An 18571-nucleotide genomic window follows, 5' to 3' on the forward strand; every position below is an offset into this window, starting at 1 on the left:
GTAGAACACATTGCAGTAGTCCAAGCGGGAGATAACTAGAGCATGCACCACTCTGGCGAGACAGTCCGCGGACAGGTAGGGTCTCAGCCTGCGTACCAGGTGGAGTTGGTAGACAGCTGCCCTGGATACAGAATTGACCTGTGCCTCCATGGACAGCTGTGAGTCCAAAATGACTCCCAGGCTGCGCACCTGGTCCTTCAGGGGCACAGTTACCCTATTCAGGACCAGGGAGTCCTCCATACCAGCCCGCCCCCTGCCCCCCAAAAACAGTACTTCTGTCTTGTCAGGATTCAACTTCAATCCATTAGCCGCCATCCCTCCTCCAAATGCCTCCAGGCACTCACACAGGACCTTCACCGCCTTCACTGGTTCTGATTTGAAAGAGAGGTAGAGCTGGGTATCATCTGCATATTGATGGACACCCAGTCCAAACCCCCTGATGATCTCTCCCAGCAGCTTCATATAGATGTTAAAAAGCATGGGGGAGAGGACGGAACCCTGAGGCACCCCACAAGTGAGGGCCCAGGGGTCTGAACACTCATCACCCACCACCACTTTCTGAACACGGCCCAGGAGAAAGGAGCGAAACCACTGTATAACAGTGCCCCCAGCTCCCAGCCCCTCTAGACAGTCCAGAAGGATGTTATGGTTGATTGTATCAAAGGCCGCTGAGAGATCCAGCAGAACTAGGAAACAACTCTCACCTTTGTCCCTAGCTCGCCGGAGATCATCAACCAGCACGACCAAGGCAGTTTCAGTCCCATGATGAGGCTTGAATCCCGATTGGAAGGGATCCAAATGGTCTGCATCCTCCAGGCGTGCCTGGAGTTGTTCAGCAACCACGCGCTCAATCACCTCCCCAAGAATGGAAGATTTGAGACTGGGCGATAGTTGGCCATACTGGCTGGGTCTAAAGATGGTTTTTTAAGAAGCGGTTTAATGACGACCTCTTTCAGCGGATCTGGGAATGTTCCCTCACAGAGGGAAGCATTCACCACCCCGCAGAGCCCATCGCCCAGCCCTTCCCGGCTTGCTTTTATTAGCCAGGATGGGCAAGGATCAAGGAGACAGGTGGTTGGTTTCACGCGTCCAAGCAGCCTGTCCACATCCTCGGGGATAACGGATTGGAATTGATTCCATGCAACTTGACTAGACAGAGCTCTAGCACTCTCCCGCCCCGACCCTGCTCCCACAGTTGTGTCTAGCTCCTTCCGAATATGAGTGATTTTATCTGCAAAAAAACTTTGCAAAATCGTTGCAGGAGATCTTGGGGTCTTTACAAGGCCCTGGTAGTAAAGGTGGTTCCGTTAAATTGCGAACCACCTGAAAGAGTCCTGCTACTATTTTCTGCAGATGCAATAGAGGCGGTGAAGAAAGTCTTCGCCGTCACTATCGCAACTTGGTAGGCTCGACGTTGAGCTCTAACCTGTGTCCGGTCAGATTCGGAGTGAGTTTTCTGCCACTGACGCTCTAGCCGTCTCAGCGATTGTTTCATCGCCCTCCTCTCCGAAGAAAACCACGGGGCTGTCCGGGCTCCATGCAATCAGAGAGGGCGCTTCGGAGCCAGACAGTCGATAGCCCTGGTTAACTCCGCATTCCAGCGGGCCACCAGGGAATCAGCTGAAAGGCCATCAACATGGGATAAAGCATCCCCTACCACTCTCTGGAAACCATTTGGATCCATTAAGTGGCGGGGACGGACCATCCGAATTGGTCCCACCTCCCTGCAGAGATCTATTTGAAGTCTGTATTTCTCAACTCTGGGGTTTAATATCAGGGGACAAGTTGACGGCGCATGTTCCTGAGAACTGGGCAAGAGAGCTAATGCTTCTCATTCAGCTTGGCGTAACTTTATTTTATATGCAGCATCAATAGAACATGACTATAGGCCATAGACCATAGAATTTGAAAATGTTCACGAAAGGGCTTCCAAAGTGATCAAGGGGCTAGAATGACTCCCTTATGAGGAAAGCTGGTCACATCTGGGACTTTTTCTTTCAGAAAAGAGGTGAGTAAAAGGTGACATGATAGAATACACCCAATGAAGCTTAACGTCGGCAAATTCAGGACAGAAACAAGAAGATAGTTAAACTATGGAACTCACTCCTGCAGGAACCAGTGAGCAGCACCAAACTGGGTGGCTTTAAAAGAGGATCAGACAAACTCATGGAGGAGAAAGCTATCAGTGGCTGCTAGTCATGCGGGCTGTACTCTGCCTCCGTGGTTGGAGGAAGCAATGTTTCTTAATACCAGTTGCTGGAAACTGTAGGAGGGGAAAGAGCTCTTGTGCTTGAATTGTGCTTGTGCGTTTTCCAAATGCATCCGGTTGGCCACAGTGAGAACAGGACACAGAACTAGATGGGCCATTGGCCTGATTCAGCAGGCAGTGGCGTAGCGTGGGTTCTCAGCACCCGGGGCAAGGCAAGTAATTTGCGCCCCCTAACCCGTGGATTTTAGCACTCGAGTCTCTTCCGCGCCCCCCCAGATGTTGCGCCAGGTGCAGCAGGCCCCCCTGCACCCCCCACGCTACGCCACTGCTCCCACCACAAGTCTTCAGGACAGCCTTCCGAAGGCTGGCGCGGGGAGAAGGTCTCTCCGCCCCACCGCCAGCCTTCGGAGGAGGTCCGAGGACAGTGGGGTTCCTGCTTCCTCGAGGAGGGCCGGCCAAACGCGCCCCCCCAAAATGTTGCGCCCGGTGCGGCCGGCACCCCTGGCACCCCCCACGCTACGCCACTGCCAGCAGGCTCTGCTTATGTTCTTATAGGAATCCGGCGGCACATGGTGACTTGTGGAACAGTAGTTTTATTTCATGGAATGACTTGAAATGATTGATGTGCTGAAACTCGGTGCTTCTGTCAGGGCGGGTGGGAGAGTTGGTTGTTGTTTTCTTTATGGATATTTGAAAACAATAAAATGCATTTTAAAAAAAAAAAAGGCATCCAAACCACACATAGCAGGGTGGATCCAGATTCAGTCGTGCTTAGACTAGACCTGTTGAAACTTAAGTTGATTAGACAAATCCACGGAGATAAAAACCGTGAGTGGGTTCTCCAGTCACAATAGCTATGTTTTTCCACCACAGATGGAGGCAGATAGAGTAATTCTTCTCAATGCCAGTTGCTGGAAAACACAGGAGGGAAGAGGGCTTTTTTGCTCACTGCTTCCAAAGGCATCTAGTTAACTACTTAATTTGCTTTATCCAGCAGGGCTCTTCTTATGTTTTTATTGCTTTAGTTATTAACTAAGTTAGTCTCCTCTGGCTTTCCCCAACCTGATGCCTTCCAGATATTTTGGACTCCAACTTCTATCAGACCCAGTCAGCATGGCCACTGGAAAGGAATGATGGGAGCTGTAGTCTATCAACATTTGGAGGACTTCACGTCCTCCCCCCCAACCCAAGCAATATATAGCCCAAAAAGAAGTTATCCTTCAAAATGTGCTACTTCTCCAGATTTGGAAATGCAGTTCTCCAAACAAAATATGTATATAATAATGCATATATAAAAGGGAAAGTGTGCATCCATTAGGGGAAATAACATGAGAACTTCTACAACTTTGCCTACTTATGTATTTGTTCATGTCTCTATGTGTATACACACTCACATTCATTCATGTTATTCTCATAGACTAATAACCATTCCAGTAAAGAGTCATGCCACTTATTCAGAGAAGCTATTCAATCTGGTTGCTTTTCTTAAGAGCTAATGCCTCATTTCCTATTGCAATAGCTTCCTCTCAAGTAAATGGAAATGTCGCCATTATACCTTCACATTTATTGACATGCACCTCTGTATTGAATGGACATCCTTTGCGGTTACTGCTTACTCTCCGTAATGGACTGTATGGGAAGCTAAAACCTTTATGTGGCCGTGAACATTACATAGTGCGAGGGGGATGTGCTTTTTCCATTGGAGGTTTATGCAGAGAGCTGGAAGCGTCTGGCACCTGCCTTAGGAGCAAGTGGGTTTGCAAGGAATGGGGGGTGCCCAATGCCAGAGGGTTTGTGGGTGTGCCTTGCCCTTTTCTCCAGGGAGATCAGATTATGCAGGTTGCCTCCCACCCAAGTATTGGCTAGGGCCAAGAAGCCTCAAGTGAAGCCATTTCTCTCTCTCTCTCTCTCTCTCTCTCTCTCGCTCTCTCTCTCTCTCTCATATCAATGATGCGAACTGCATCACAGCTTTTGTTGAGCAAGGAGTCAGTGTTTCCTGTATCCCTTAACTCCCAACATACCAAAGAAGTGATGAGGGGAAAGATTGAGGTGAAAATAAAACAAATTATTCCAAACCGGCAAAAGGAAAACCTGGTGTATGAAATGGTCTGATATATTCAATATGAAGAAAATTAGAAACAGAGAGCAGCCACTTTCACACCATGCATTTAAAGAACTATGTTGTTACTTTAAATAGCCATGGTTTCCTGCAAAGAGTTTGGGAGTTGTAGTTAAGGGCGCTGAGAGCTTTTAGGAGACCCCCCCTCCAATTCCCCTTCCAGAGCTCCCTGTAAGAGGGATTGAATGTCAAAACCACTCTGGGAGGGGGGGGCAAGAGTCTCCTAGCAACTCTCAGCCCCCCAACAAAACAACAGCTCCCAGAATTATGGGGAGGGGAGGGGAACCATGACTGTATCTTCATGTATCTGCTGTTTTGTGTGTGTGTGTCTACTATTTTGAAGGCAAAAAAAGCCTAAACAAGAGTTTGGGTATCTGATAACGACGCAGGTATTGGAAAAGATATCATTACATATCTTTAGGTGCCAGGCAAAAAAAAAAAAAAAAAATCCTCTTCTCCCAGACCTTTGGTTACTTAAACAATTTATGGCCTTTTAAACTTTGTGTAGTTTCGGTGAGGGGTGGGGATTATTGGTTTGTTTGTATTGTTATGTATTTTTGTGGTTTCGTACAGTGAAGCGCCCTGTGATCCTCGGAGGAAGAGTGCAATATAAACAATAATAATAGGCGCTACCTAGCTCCCATAGTGTTTCCTGGCAAGAAAGCAGGCTTAGTAAACTGCTACCCATCGCATGTTCCCACTGCTCTGGAAAGCAGGGAGCGCAAGGCAGGGTTTCCCTAAGGAATTTTCTCTTTTTCAATGGAGTGAGTCAGCAAAAACTGTGGGTGGGTTGAGGTGGCAGGTCTTTCCTGCTCTGTCATGTACCACTCAGTCCTGGGAGACTGGAGGGAGCCAGTTAGTGGCTGGTGGCTGTCAAAAAGAATAACCAGCCATCTCCTACCTGACTCCCCTTAGTTTGCTCCTAGTGGTTCTATTACTGGCATATGCTAAAGCCAGGAAGGTCTTTGGCGGAAATAACTTTTTAATGCAAATAGTTGTTTGATGCCACAGATAACTTGAGAGAGAGGGAACATTGTTTGCTGGAGAGAGTGGGTGGGGTTTGCCTTACATATGTGTAAGCTATAAAAAAGGGTGGGGGTGTGGAGATATGGAAAGATCTTATGAATAAATAAATGCAAAGGACGTCAGTGTGGAGGCTAAGAAGAGGCCTATATCTTGCAAATCTTAGAGGGGGTGTGCTGCATCTCTCTTTGGAAAGAAAGAGAGATTGCCCACCTTCTCACCATAAATTTCAAGCAGTATGATAACACTTTGAACAGTCACAGCTTCCCCCAAATCACCCAGGGAGCTGTAGTTGTGTTAAGGGTGCTGTTCTTAGGAGACCCCTGCTACCGTCACAGAGCTACAACTCCCAGAGTTCCCTGGGAAGAGGGATTTGACGCTTAAACCACTTGGAGAATTGCAGCTCTGGAGTGGGGTGGGGTGGGGGAATGGGGAGGGATCTCCTAACAGCTGTCAGGACCCTGAACAAACTACACTTCTCAGGATTTGTTGGGGGGAAGCCATACCTGTTTAAAGTGGCGTCATAGCACTTTAAATGCGTGGTGTGAATGTGGCCTTTATGTTCGCACCACGGTGCCGTCACTGAGGACCCAACTAGATGCAAAATAGAAGTACCTTGTGTGGTGGGTTCATTAATTTCAGTGAGCCTACTCTGAGTAGAACCTACTTGAATTCAGTCCGTGATCTTCTGCAGTTTTTTCTTCCTTAAATTAAATAGAAGCTGGGGGTTTGATTTAGATTTAGATCAGGACTGTGATAAAGAGAGCAAAGGAAGATTAATCCCTTTCCGTTTTCATTCTTGACTGAAATACACGTACACACAGCTGCAAGTGTTTGGAGCTGTTTGCTTCTTTGTTGTTATACTTTTTCTATTCTCCTGTTCCTCCAAGGAGCTCAGTGCTGAGGCAGTATGTGTAGTTATTGCCTTTGTCTCATTTTAACTTCACAACAACCGTGTGATCTAGCTTAGGCTGAGAGAGTGTTGGTCCTAAGGCCACCTATGGCTGAGCAGGAATTTGAGATATTTGTTTCACTCTTGCAAGGATACAAATTGCAGGGGGGGCGGTGGTTGGAATATGACAATGCACACCACCTTGAGCTCCTTCAAGGAAAGGTGGGCTTATAAATCAACCGCAGTAGTTCAGGCTTCAGGCGAGACTCTATAAAAGAGTAAATGGCTGCTATTACCAGCCAGCAAAATAGTTCTGAAACAGCCTGCGGTGTTGACTGCAAAAACAAAACAAAAAACAAAAACAAAGGCCGTTTTTGTTTTTAGAGAAAGTCAGCAGCTGGAAAATAATTGGGAAGCTGGAAATTGGTCTCAGAGTTCTCCACATGCCGCCTGCTGCTGCCTCTTTACCCCTACCCCCCCCCCCCCCGTAAGAGTTACTGGCGTTGTGATAGTGCAGCCAGCGAAAACTCTGTGCTGCCATTAAACTGCAGCTGCAGACTTCTGCATGAGCTGTTTCTCAGTCTTTCTGGACTCGCCTTCCCCAGTTAATCAGTCAGGAATCTCAGCGCAAGCGAAAGTTTCCAAGGGAGAGTGGACATTTCGTTGAAAGCAGCATAAATGTCTTTTTTTTCCCCTTCTGCTTTATCGGGGAATGAAAATAGATTGAAGGTGGTAAATTTTAAATAATCCGAGGGGGAATCCTGGTGCAAGAAATGGATCAGGGTGGCAAACTTTTGCCCCTAGCTGTTGCTAACTTGTTCAAAGGAACGGCAGCAACTTCACCCTGCGATTGCCATCTAGTGCTAGCTGAGAGCGCTGACAGTGGGTCTTTCTTTTTTCCTTCCTTTCCTGCAGGCAGAAAGCTCTGGCGTCTACAGGAGGCCGAAGCGTCCAGGCGGCTTGTGACTGGTTGGTATGAATTATGACCTTCTACACTCTTGAAAAATCAAATTTTTGATATCCGTATCAGGAGAAAGTACTTGGAATAGGAGTGCACATCAAGGGACGTGGCTGGCGCTGTGGGTTAAACCACAGATCCTAGGGCTTGCCGATCAGAAGGTCGGCGGTTCGAATCCCTGCAAAGGGGTGAGCTCCCGTTGCTCGGTCCCTGCTCCTGCCCACCTAGCAGTTCGAAAGCACGTCAAAGTGCAAGTAGATACCTCTGGCAGGAAGGTAAATGGCATTTCCGTGCACTGCTCTGGTTCGCCAGAAGCGGCTTCGTCATGCTGGCCACATGACCCGGAAGCTGTACACTGGCTCCCTTGGCCGATCAAGTGAGATGAGTGCCACAACCCCAGAGTCAGCCATGACTGGACCTAATGGTCAGGGGTCCCTTTACCTTTACCTTTAAGATGCCTTGTATCAGACTGTGGGCTTCATCCTGCCTGGCGATGCTGGGGATTGATCCTGGAGTGCCCTGCATGCTCAGCTGCTGAACTACAGGAGCTCCCGGTGCAAACTTGGTCACCCTCCTCTGCACACGTTCCAGCTTGTCAATATCCTTCTTAATTTGTGGTGCCCAGAACTGGACACAGCCCTCCAGGTGTGGGCCTGACCAAGGCAGAATAGAGTAGTCCCATTACTTCCCTTGATCTGGACAGTATACTTCTGTTGATGCAGCCTAGATCTCACTGTAACCAGGTTTTCACAAGGCATTTCACAAGGGCAAAAAGGAGGAATAGACTAGGAGATGGCATTTCCTAGGGACATGTTCCAGAAACTGGGGGGGGGGGCAGTCCTGTCCCTTGTAAACAGGGACACAGGAGAGCATATGGTGTGGTGCCATTGCACTGCAGCGCTGTCAGTCATGGCGATTGGAATGCTGTTTCCATACATTGAGGCGCATGGCCTGCCCCCACATCAAGAGCTGCAGCCAAACAGCCGTGGGCAGAGCTTCCATCTGGGTATGGGAGATTTTCACCCACAACCCAGAGCTCCTGAACCACCACCACATTTCCCACTGCACTCCCTGAACTCTGTTTTAGAAAGCTGGCAAGGAGAACTTCTGAAATATCACCAAGAGCTGTCCTCAGGACAAAGAATCTGGAGAGCTCTGGTGCTCTATGAAGGGCTGGAGCTCAGTGGTTGAGCATTTCCTTTGCAGGCTGAAGGTCCCAGGTTTAATTCCCTGCCTGAAATCCTTTCAAAAAAATCAATTTTATTTTTCATTTTCACATTTTACCACGTTTAACGAGAAAAACAGAACCTTTACAAATTTAATTTGCATTTCCCACAACTTCCCTCCCCTCCTTTCTGTGGTTATTTAATTTATATCTTTTTATTACTGCATATCCAATTCAAACCTATTTACTAATTTTCCTTCATCTTCCCCTTTAATTATCTCTTAACGCACATGTTTATATCAACCCTGCTAACGTTTTAATTTGTTTATAATATATCTTCAAATAATCAATAAATTTTCCCCATTCTGCTTTTAAAAAGTCTCTCATCTTGATTTCTTATTCTTCCGGTAAGCTTTGTCATTTCTATGTACTCCATCAATTTTAGTTTCCAATCCTCTTTTGTTGGAACTTTTTGTTCTTTCCATCTTTGGGCATAAATCATTCAGACAGCTGTGGTAGTGTACATAAACAGTTTTTTTCTGTTCATTGGGTACCTCTCCACCGGTTATACCTAGAAGAAAAGCTTTTGGTTTTATCACAAAAGTTATCTTCAGCATTTTTTTCAACTCATTATACATCATTTCCCATAAAGCTTTTGCTAACTTACATGACTGACATCCTGGAGAGTCATTGCAGCAAGCCAGTGTGGCCAAAACTAAAGTAAATGGATCCATATATTATTATTTTTTTAAAGGTAAGGAACCCCTGGACTGTGAAGTCCAGTCAAAGGCGACTGTGGGGTTGTGGTGCTCATCTCGCTTTTCAGGCCAAGGAAGCCAGTGTTTGTCCGCAGACAGCTTTCCCTTTAAATGGATCCTTAGTCTGACCTTGCATAAAGCATCCTCCTTTCTTCCCAGGAATGCATGCAAGACTCTTAGAGTCTTGACTGTTTCTTTCTCGCTCCAGACTGATATTTTTTGCATCCTGGCCTCTGTATTGGTCATCTTTTCTGACTGCATTCATTTGCCAAACTTGTTTCTTCCCTTCTCCTCTCTTGCAACGGCTGTTCATTTCCCCCTGTTTTCCCTTACAGGCTGTTTTCACACGTATGCGACCCCTTTCTCGATGACCCCCTGCCTCGGGAGTACGTCCTCTACCTGCGTCCCACCGGCCCCTTAGCGCAGAAGCTCTCCGACTTCTGGCAGCAGTCGAAGCAACTGTGCGGGAAGAACAAAGCTCACAATATCTTCCCCCACATCACGCTCTGCCAGTTCTTTATGGTGAGTTGGTCCTTTCCCCTTCAGCCTGCATTGATCTGTTGGCCAAAGTGCTTCCAGATGTCCTGTTTGTGGAGCACTCGTCCTCACTGACTTACACAAAGCTTCTGAGGAGGTTAGACCATGCCTGGTCTTCACTGAGCCTTTGATCTTCCCAAGGAGGTTATACAACAATGAGTATTCCTCCTGATTTCTTTGCAGGGTGTGCCTGCATCTTCTTGAGGGTTTCTTGCAGGCATCTGCTTGGCCACTGTGAGAAGTGGACTAGATGGGCCATTGGCCTGATCAAGCAGACTCTCCTTTATGTTCTTAAAGCTACAATAAGTTGTACCAAACTGCTTAAGGCAGGCTTTCTGAGACGATGTTACTGTCCAGTTTACAAAGTAGCTGGCAGATCTTGGCCAAAGTGGAACATTCAGCTTTTGAAGACTCCAGTTGCTTGCGACAGCAATTGGTTAGTCCATGGAGTGTCCACACTGAGCTGCCATCTGAATAGGTTTCCCTGACTTTCCACCAAGAAAGGACACTTTTCATCTCTATAAGAAATGGGCAGGGTGAGTAAGACTGGCTTCTCTGTGCATCTCTTAATTATCTTCCACCTACAGGAAATATTGAAAAACACAACCTAGATAAAGTTCTCTGAACTTTATACTTTTTTTTGGTTTTGTGCTCATGCACATCTGACTGCCGGTATGAAAGTAACAGCTATGGAAACTTCACCTGGTAGACCACTGCATTTTGGTTTGCATGCCGTGGCGATGCAGTGAGTGGGTTGCTAACTGAAAGACATGTGGGGAGATAAGGCAAGTGTAACAGGAGCCCTAGTCCAACAACATCTGGAGGAAACTGTGTTGGCTACCCTTGGGCTGCAGAATCTTGGGACAATCCAACTGATTTGGGGGTTTAAAAGGTACACGTTTCCAGTGCTCATGGTGCATCGGATCATGGCCTCTAAACTGACCACAGTCTCTTGGCAGTGCGAAGACAGCAAAGTTGAGGCACTCTGTGAAGCTCTCCATGCTACTGTGACCCGGTGGCGGTGCAAGTTCCCCGTCCCTTTGCCCCTGGAGCTCTACACCTCGTCCAACTTCATTGGGCTCTTTGTCAAGGAGGACAGCGCAGAGGTCCTCAAGAAATTTGCCGCAGACTTTGCTATGGAAGCCACTTCTAAAGCCGGTGGGTGCTCAGGGCAGGATGCAACTTCTTTAACTTTTATATTTTATTTCTTTAATGCAAGATGTTTCTGTTCCACCTTTTAGACTTCTTTGCATTTATGATTTTAAAAAGCCTCCCAGGGTAGTTTACAAAGTTGGGAAAGCCCCTGTAAAGTTTGGGGCCAAGGTATCTCAAGGACTGCTTGCTCCCATATGAACCTCTCCATGCTCTTAAGACTGGTGTGGGGCACTTTTAACCCTCCAGAAGTTGATGAACTACAGTTCCCATCACCCCTGGCCATTGAGCATAGTTTGCTGGGGCTGATGGGAGTTGTAGTTCAGCAACATCTGGAAGACTAAAGTTTCCCACCACCTGCTTCTAAGATCAGTCGGTGAGACGTCTCTCCTGGGTCCACCCATCTGTTAAGAGCAGATGAGTAGTGAACAGAGAGCGGGGCCTTTTCTGTGTTGGCACCCACTCAAAGAACATTCTTAGTTCTGTAAGCTGGTTGCTCACACTTACGATCTTCCTGCACTAGGCTGAAATGTTTTACATATCCAGGTCTTTAAACTCAATTTGTTGCAAGAGTGGCTGGTAGGGAGGGGCAGAACTGCAGACCCGGCCTCCTGACAGCAATATACCAGTGCTCTCAATGGTATGTCTACTACACTGTCCTGACTTTGCTGCTGTCCTCATGCTGTCCTAGAACACTGTAGCAACGCTGGTGCCGAGAGATCCATGGTGCCAGGTGAGGTATTGGAATAAAGTATGACCACCAGGATGCCACCACAAAAAAGGCCCTGTCTTTGGAAGTGCTTGCCTAACTTTCTGAAGGTGCAAGGACACCTGGTGGAGGGCAACTTCTTGTAGTGGGTGGCAGTCTTTTAGTTACAGAGGCTCCAGACTCCATGCTGTATAATATGCCCTTCGTAACACAAGTAAAGGGCTTTTTATCTTCCTAACATATGACCAGTTTGCCATTATTCCCACCTTCACCATGTTTTCAATATGCAGTTTGGCTCACTTGCTGGAGCCCTCTGCTAGACCCACTCCCCCACTTCCTCCACTTCTGGCAGTTCATTTGCTCTGTAGATTGCCTAGGGTGGTTTACATGCAGTGAAGTTTCTGCGTGTGCTGAGATTATGTAGGAGAACAAGATATTTTATCTGTTTAATATATATATATTCTGTTTTATGCACTGTATTTTTTGGCGGGGTTTTTTTTCATTTCTGTAATTGCTTCAGCTGCACAAAAATAAATAATATTCACAATCCAAAAAATAAACAGATTGTACAATGGGGCTTCCAGTCTCTGGACGTGTCCTGTGTGGCTCCTTCTATTTTCCAACACTTTGCGATGCAAAATATCAAGAGTCAGTCCCGAGAGAACAGACCCTTTTTTCCTTTTCTTTTTTTGAGCTCCTGGAGATCTGAACTTTCGTTCTTGAGCTAAGAGAGAGGTGCCCCACTGTGTTCTGCCTCAGCCCTCCCACTCTCATTGCTTCAAAAGAAAAACAGAATCTATACTTCCTCTGATTCATTATCTCCTGAGAAGGAAGCTGACATTTCGGCAGTTCTTTAACCTTTCTGACAGATGCGTGTTTGTTCTGTGCTTGCAATGCTGGTGCTTCCTGCATCCTCTCGGTGTCTCAAGATGCCTGTAAACAAAACCCTTTCGTTGATGGGCAAGAGATGGGGGAGAAGGGCCGTTCAGTTTGCATTAAAAGGCAAAGTTCTCTCATTTGCACCTTCGGAAACAACAGGCAGACCGAAACTCAGCCGTGCTTTGGAATTTGCACATCTCTGAAATTTTGCAACACAGTTCTTCAGTCAAGCCATGCATCCAGAAATGCACAGGCTAAAATATACATTAAAATGCATATAGATATAGATATGAATGCATTTTTGTATTTCATATTCACTATTAGGGAAAATTGCTTTGCAAAATGTGTGTGCTGTGGGGGGAGAGTGGGATGTGCAAATGTGTACATTAGGAGAGATTTGTGCTAAAATGCTGGTGAATTGCACACAGAATTACCATTCCCAGAGTCCCCTTTGTAGAGAGATTTTTATTTATCTATTGAATCCCCACAACAACCCTGTTAGGTGGGGGTAGACTGAGAAGCGGTCACTAGCCCAAAGTCACCCCCTGAGCTTCATGGCCGAGTAGGAATCTGGCCTCTCAGGTCTGTGAGGGGAATGGAAGTTTCCAGAAAACTCCCAGCAGATAACACTTCCCAGGATTCCTTGTGGGGTAGCCATGACTGTTTGAGGGGGGATGATATTGTGCTAAATGCATAGTGCAGATGGGGCCTTAATAATCTCTTACAAGCCTTATTTTTTATATAAAAAAAATAAGGAATGTCTTCAATAGGGGTTGAAAAGACAACAAAAACATCCCAGAAGCACCTGACTCACCAGATCTGAGCTAGGCTAACCTGGCTGATATCCAGTCGTCTCAGTGGCTCCCAACTGACCACAGATTTCCAATTTGCAGATGTCCACGTGGAACCCCACAAGAAGCAGCTCCACGTCACCCTGGCCTATCACTTCCAAGCCAGCCACTTGCCGACGCTCGAGAAGTTAGCTCAGAGCATAGACGTCAAGCTGGGCTGCGACTGGGTGGCTGCAATATTCTCCCGTGATATTAGATTTGCCAATCATGAGGTAAGCGTGGGACTCCTTGTTCCCCTTAGGGGAAATGAAGGCGGTTGCTGCGTTTGATTCCCAACACACAGCGAGGGTGGGAGTTGTTCTTGCAGGAGAATCCATGTCTGCTTTAATATAAAGTAGGCACAGGCAAGTTGTGGCTCCAAGGGTTTAATCCAGATCACGAGGTCTGTTCTGTCTCAACCCAGTGCCTATCCACATAAGATGTAGGAGCACTAGGGTAGGGAGGGCAGTTGCTACTGGGGAAAGAGATTTATTTTTGGTTGGTTGGTTGGTTGGGGAGGATCCATTGCTTAGCATGTGCTCTTCATAAACAAGGTCTCCTAGTTCAGTCCCGAGCATCTCCAGGTCGGGCTGCAGATGTCCCCTTTCTGAAAATCTGGAGGTCCACTTCTAGGCATCGTGGGCAATCTGAGCTGGATAGACCAATGACTTGCAACAAGGCAGTTTCTGATGTTCTTCTGCTCATTCACCGTTGGCTTAAGGCTTTCTCCTTCTCCACCCCTTGCAGACCCTCCAGGTGATCTACCCATACACCCCACAGAACGATGACGAGCTGGAGCTGGTCCCGGGGGACTTCATCTTCATGTCTCCCGTGGAGCAAGTCACCACCAGCGAAGGCTGGATTTACGGCACTTCACTGGCAACAGGGTGCTCTGGGCTGCTGCCTGAGAATTACATCACCAAAGCAGATGAGTGCGGCACATGGGTGTTCCATGGGTAAGAGGTCTGATCCTGCTTGCATGGGTGGCAAGGGCTTTTATTGTGGATGAGTCTGCCACTAGAAGGTCACAGCGTGGTGGTAGGGAAGCTCAAGCTGACTCACGGATGAGGGAGAAACAAGTCATTTTCGGTTCGGGCATCAATTATTGACTATGATTATGATTACTATATTTATTTATATCTCCCTAGTCAGATTCAGTCCTTTGACATTCATGCACCTATCTAACAATGGTTCATTCATTTAAATGGGTCTTCTCTCACTGCCAATGTAAACCAGCGAACGAATAGAAAGAGAACCTGTTCAAGTGACGCTGCCACAAAAACCTCACACATAAACCAATTTTGAAAAAGGAAAAATAGTATGTAAATTTACCAGCCACTCTCTCCTCCCACCTCTCTTCCCCTTCAATCATGTACTAGATACAGAACTGTCTAACGTTGAACATAACTCAGAGACTCTATGATCTCAAAGAGAGAGAGAGAAAGAGACATTGCACGTTCTTTTGTAATTCAAGAAAATATTTAATAAAAATTATTTCCAAAAGGAAAAAAAAAGAATTAGTAAACTGCAACCCAGAAATCCTGGCTGATCATCTCACTCAGAGCCTGCCCAGTCCTTTTGTAAGATGCCTTATACATACTTTATTATGGGGGAAAGTGGGTTGTACATCATTAAATAGATGAAATGCATGTCAGCATCCACAAACCACCTGTGCCTGTTTTGGCAGGTCATATTCCATTCTGAACGCCACTTCGTCCCCCTCCCTCCTGATGTTCACTGACGGAGTGATGGATCGAAGGTTGCAGGAAGACCAAGGACCAGGGGATACTGGGCCCCTCACAATCTTCTGCCAGAGCATGCAGGTAAGGTTCATCTGCACCTTTACCTGCCTCCAAGGCAGGCTGAAACACCAGAAGGGGGGAAAGGAAGGCTGGTTATTTATTATACTAAGGTGTTGCTTTTTTAACCTCATCCTCAGCCCTTAAGGATCGCCAACTCACCTGGGCCACAGAAGAGGTGCCTTTTTGTTTGCCGACATGGCGAAAGGATGGACGTTGTGTTTGGGAAATACTGGCTCTCACAGTGTTTTGATGCCAAAGGTGAGTTTGTTTCTATCACAGTGTTTTACTTTTTTTATTGGGAGACATCCAATGCCATCATAGCAGACATTAGTTCACTGGGAATAGAGGAGGAATCTGCACAGCGTGGTGTAGTGGTTAAGAGCGGTGGATTCATAATCTGGTGAACCGGGTTCGCTTCCCCGCTCCTCCACATGCAGCTGCTGGGTGACCTTGGGCCAGTCACACTTCTCTGAAGTCTCTCAGCCCCACTCACCTCACAGAGTGTTTGTTGTGGTGGAGGAAGGGAAAGGAGATTGTTAGCCACTTTGAAACTCCTCAGGGTAGTGATAAAGCAGGATATCAAATCCAAACTCCTCCTCCACTACTGAAATTTCAAAGTGGACTCCACAGATCCAGTCAGACCAATCTTCGTCTTCAGAATCTACCATCTGGTAGATTCCATTACAAGTTCAAGGGATGCACACTGCCTCCATTCCCCACACCCATATTTTTTTCTTTTAAAGTTGTAGAGTAGGGTGTTTGCTTTTCAGCTGCCCCTCAACCCAAGTGGCTAATGCATAGGGCTTTTGACCTCTGCACACTTTGAATGCATGGAGAGCAGCTCTGCTTGGGAATGACAAGATGTATTGACATTCTCTCACTCTCAGGAGGAACTGTATTGAGGTGGGGGTCTAGCTACTTTCAGGTAAACACCCTGGGACTCCCTTCTGCAGGATCTTTTCCCTCTCTGGAACGTCACACGATCTTCCAAATGTTTTGTTGCCTCTCTTGGGTAGCTGGGGGAACTCACATTACAATTTGAGAACTGCTACCTGAAGGACATGCGCTTGGGGGAATCACCTAAACTTTTGCCTCCTTGCTCTCTGTGTCTCCTGACAGGAAGGTACATGCGGACAAACCTGAATATGCCTCACAGCCTACCTCAACGGAGTGGTGGTTTCAGGGATTATGAAAAGGATGCCCCCATCACTGTGTTTGGCTGCACTCAAGCACGGCTTGTGGGTAAGCTCCCCACTTGGGGAACAGTATTTTTCTTTTTCTATTAGAGGTGGCGGTGTGGTCTAAACCACTGAGCCTCTTGGGCTTGCCGATCAGAAGGTCGGCGGTTCGAATCCCCATGACGGGATGAGCTCCTGTTGCTTGCTCCTTGCTCCTGCCAACCTAGCAGTTTGAAAGCACACCAGTGCAAGTAAATAAATAGGTACCACTCTGGCAGGAAGGTAAACAGTGTTTCTGTGCACTGCTCTGTTTTTGACAGAAGCAGCTTAGTCATGCTGCCCACATTACCTGGAAAAACTGTCTGCGGACAAACGTTGGCTCCCTCAGCTTGTAAAGCGAGATGAGCGCTGCAACCCCAGAGTCGTCTGCAACTGGACTTAACTGTCAGGGGTCCTTTACCTTTACTCATAACTTGTCTCCTTGAGAGTTTTGGGTTCTAGTCTCTCTTGCTCTCTTAACGGATCCTTGTCTGTCAAATATCCAGCCACAACATGAGCGGTTGTAGCACATTGACCATGATAGTAATAATAATAAAATCAGGCCTGCTTGCTCTGTCTTGCAACTCGTCCAAAACTACTCTGGCTCTTGGGTATTAGAGGACGAGAGGTACCAACTGTGGGGTGGCTTTTCCTACTTGCCATCACCTTGAATTAAAGTGCATGAGGCCCACTGCAAAGAAGCCGTTATGAGCTGGAAATCAGAGATGGCTCAGAGTCTAGATTTTCTAGGTTAAGAAATATGAGCCTCAGGGGCTGGTCATGCTCACCTCAAATTACAACTTCCCAATTCTTCTTCTGGCTCAGATTTCATTCTCAGTGAAAGAAAATCCCCATTCCTCGCTGTGTCCCTCCTGCTCACCTCTTCCCATGATCCTCTACTCCTGGGGTTGCCAGTGTGGTGCCTTGCAGGTGGTGCTGCACTATGACTCCCATTATCCCTGGCTGTCGGCCATGCCAACTAGGAGTGGAGACCCAACAAGATCTGGAGGACCACCCCGTTAGTTGTGCTTGACTGCTAGTGTGCCTGGGTGCAAAGGGGGGGGGGCTCCTGCACTTTTAATAGCTTTGTAAAAAAAGAGAATTTCATTTTTTAATTTTTTTTTAAATTAGATTTTCACATTTTTATACACTTTATCTCTAACCAATTTGGACATTATATTACAAGGTTCTCTGAACCTTCAGACTGCCTCCCCTCCCTCCCATTGATTGTTATGTTAAAAGGTTAAGTTTTCTGCATCTTATGCTTTGTCCAACTATTCTATATCTCTGATTATCATAATCAATTTCACATTACAAATGTCATTACACTACCAATGATTTTAACTTTTTTAAGTGGTTTTTTTAAAAAAATAAACTACAATTTTACTCCAGTCTCTAGCAAATACTTGATCCTCTTGGTTTCCGATCTTCCCCGTCAGTTTCACACTTTCCGCATATTCCATCAATTTCATCTGCCATTTTTCCTTTGTTGGTAGTTCTTCTTCTTTCCATTTTTGAGTTAGTAGCATTCTCGCTGCCATCATTACATAGATAAAAAGTCTTTCTTTTAGGTTTAATAGGTGAAGAAATACCAAGAGAAGATAAAAGACTTTTTAAAAAAAGATAATTTCAGCTTAGATGACAAACTACATTTGACGAAATGTCCTCTTCTATTAAACGTGCAGGTGACCTGCCCTTTGTGTTTGCATCTAGACACACTAGCAGTAGAAGCTGGGATTTCAGCTGGTGCAGCTTGCTATACAAGCTGAAGTTCTTTACACAACGTATACCGTATTTTTCGCACCATAGGGCGCACCGGACCATAGGGCGCACCCAGTTTTTAGGGGGGGAATTCAAGAAAAAAAATCTTTTTCCCCCCCGCAGCCCCAAAGAGCAGCGTACAGGCTGCACACAACCTCTCCCTGCCGGAGGGGTTGCGTGCAGCTATGGATCAAGCCAAGGCAGCGAGCGGGATGGATCCCGCTCGCTGTTTTGGCTTCCCCTTTAGCCCCGTGCAGCCTCTCCTTGGCGGAGGGGCTGCACAGGGCTTTCCTGGCTTTACTGGGAGGTGGGGGGATTCCCTCACCTCTCCCAAAGCCCGCAGAAGCCGTGCAAACCCTTTAAAGAGATCACAGCTTCTCCTGGCTTTCCTGGGAGGCGGGGGATTCCCCCACCTCCCGCAAAACCGGCAGAAGCCACGCGCCTTTTAAAAGGGCTGCACGGCTTCTCCTGGCTTTCCTGGGAGGCGGGGGATTCCCCCGCCTCCCGCAAAACCAGGCTCCCCCCCCCAGCCTTCTAACCAAGTCGGGGGACAGCGGCAA

At 46.9% G+C, this 18571-nt stretch overlaps 1 protein-coding gene across 1 annotated transcript in view; it reads left to right on the plus strand.

Moving 5' to 3' along the window:
• UBASH3B (ubiquitin associated and SH3 domain containing B) overlaps positions 1–18571 on the plus strand; it is a 74867-nt gene that overhangs the window by 43534 nt on the left and 12762 nt on the right. Inside the window, exons 2-9 of the mRNA XM_081172559.1 lie at positions 7159–7212; positions 9460–9646; positions 10621–10819; positions 13295–13464; positions 13979–14187; positions 14919–15054; positions 15171–15291; positions 16153–16275. Of these exons, the coding sequence (XP_081028685.1) occupies positions 7159–7212; positions 9460–9646; positions 10621–10819; positions 13295–13464; positions 13979–14187; positions 14919–15054; positions 15171–15291; positions 16153–16275 (1199 nt within the window). The remainder of the gene's footprint in view (positions 1–7158; positions 7213–9459; positions 9647–10620; positions 10820–13294; positions 13465–13978; positions 14188–14918; positions 15055–15170; positions 15292–16152; positions 16276–18571) is intronic.

This window comes from Podarcis bocagei, assembly GCF_964188305.1.
Source record: "Podarcis bocagei genome assembly, chromosome: 15".
Lineage (NCBI taxonomy): Eukaryota > Metazoa > Chordata > Lepidosauria > Squamata > Lacertidae > Podarcis > Podarcis bocagei.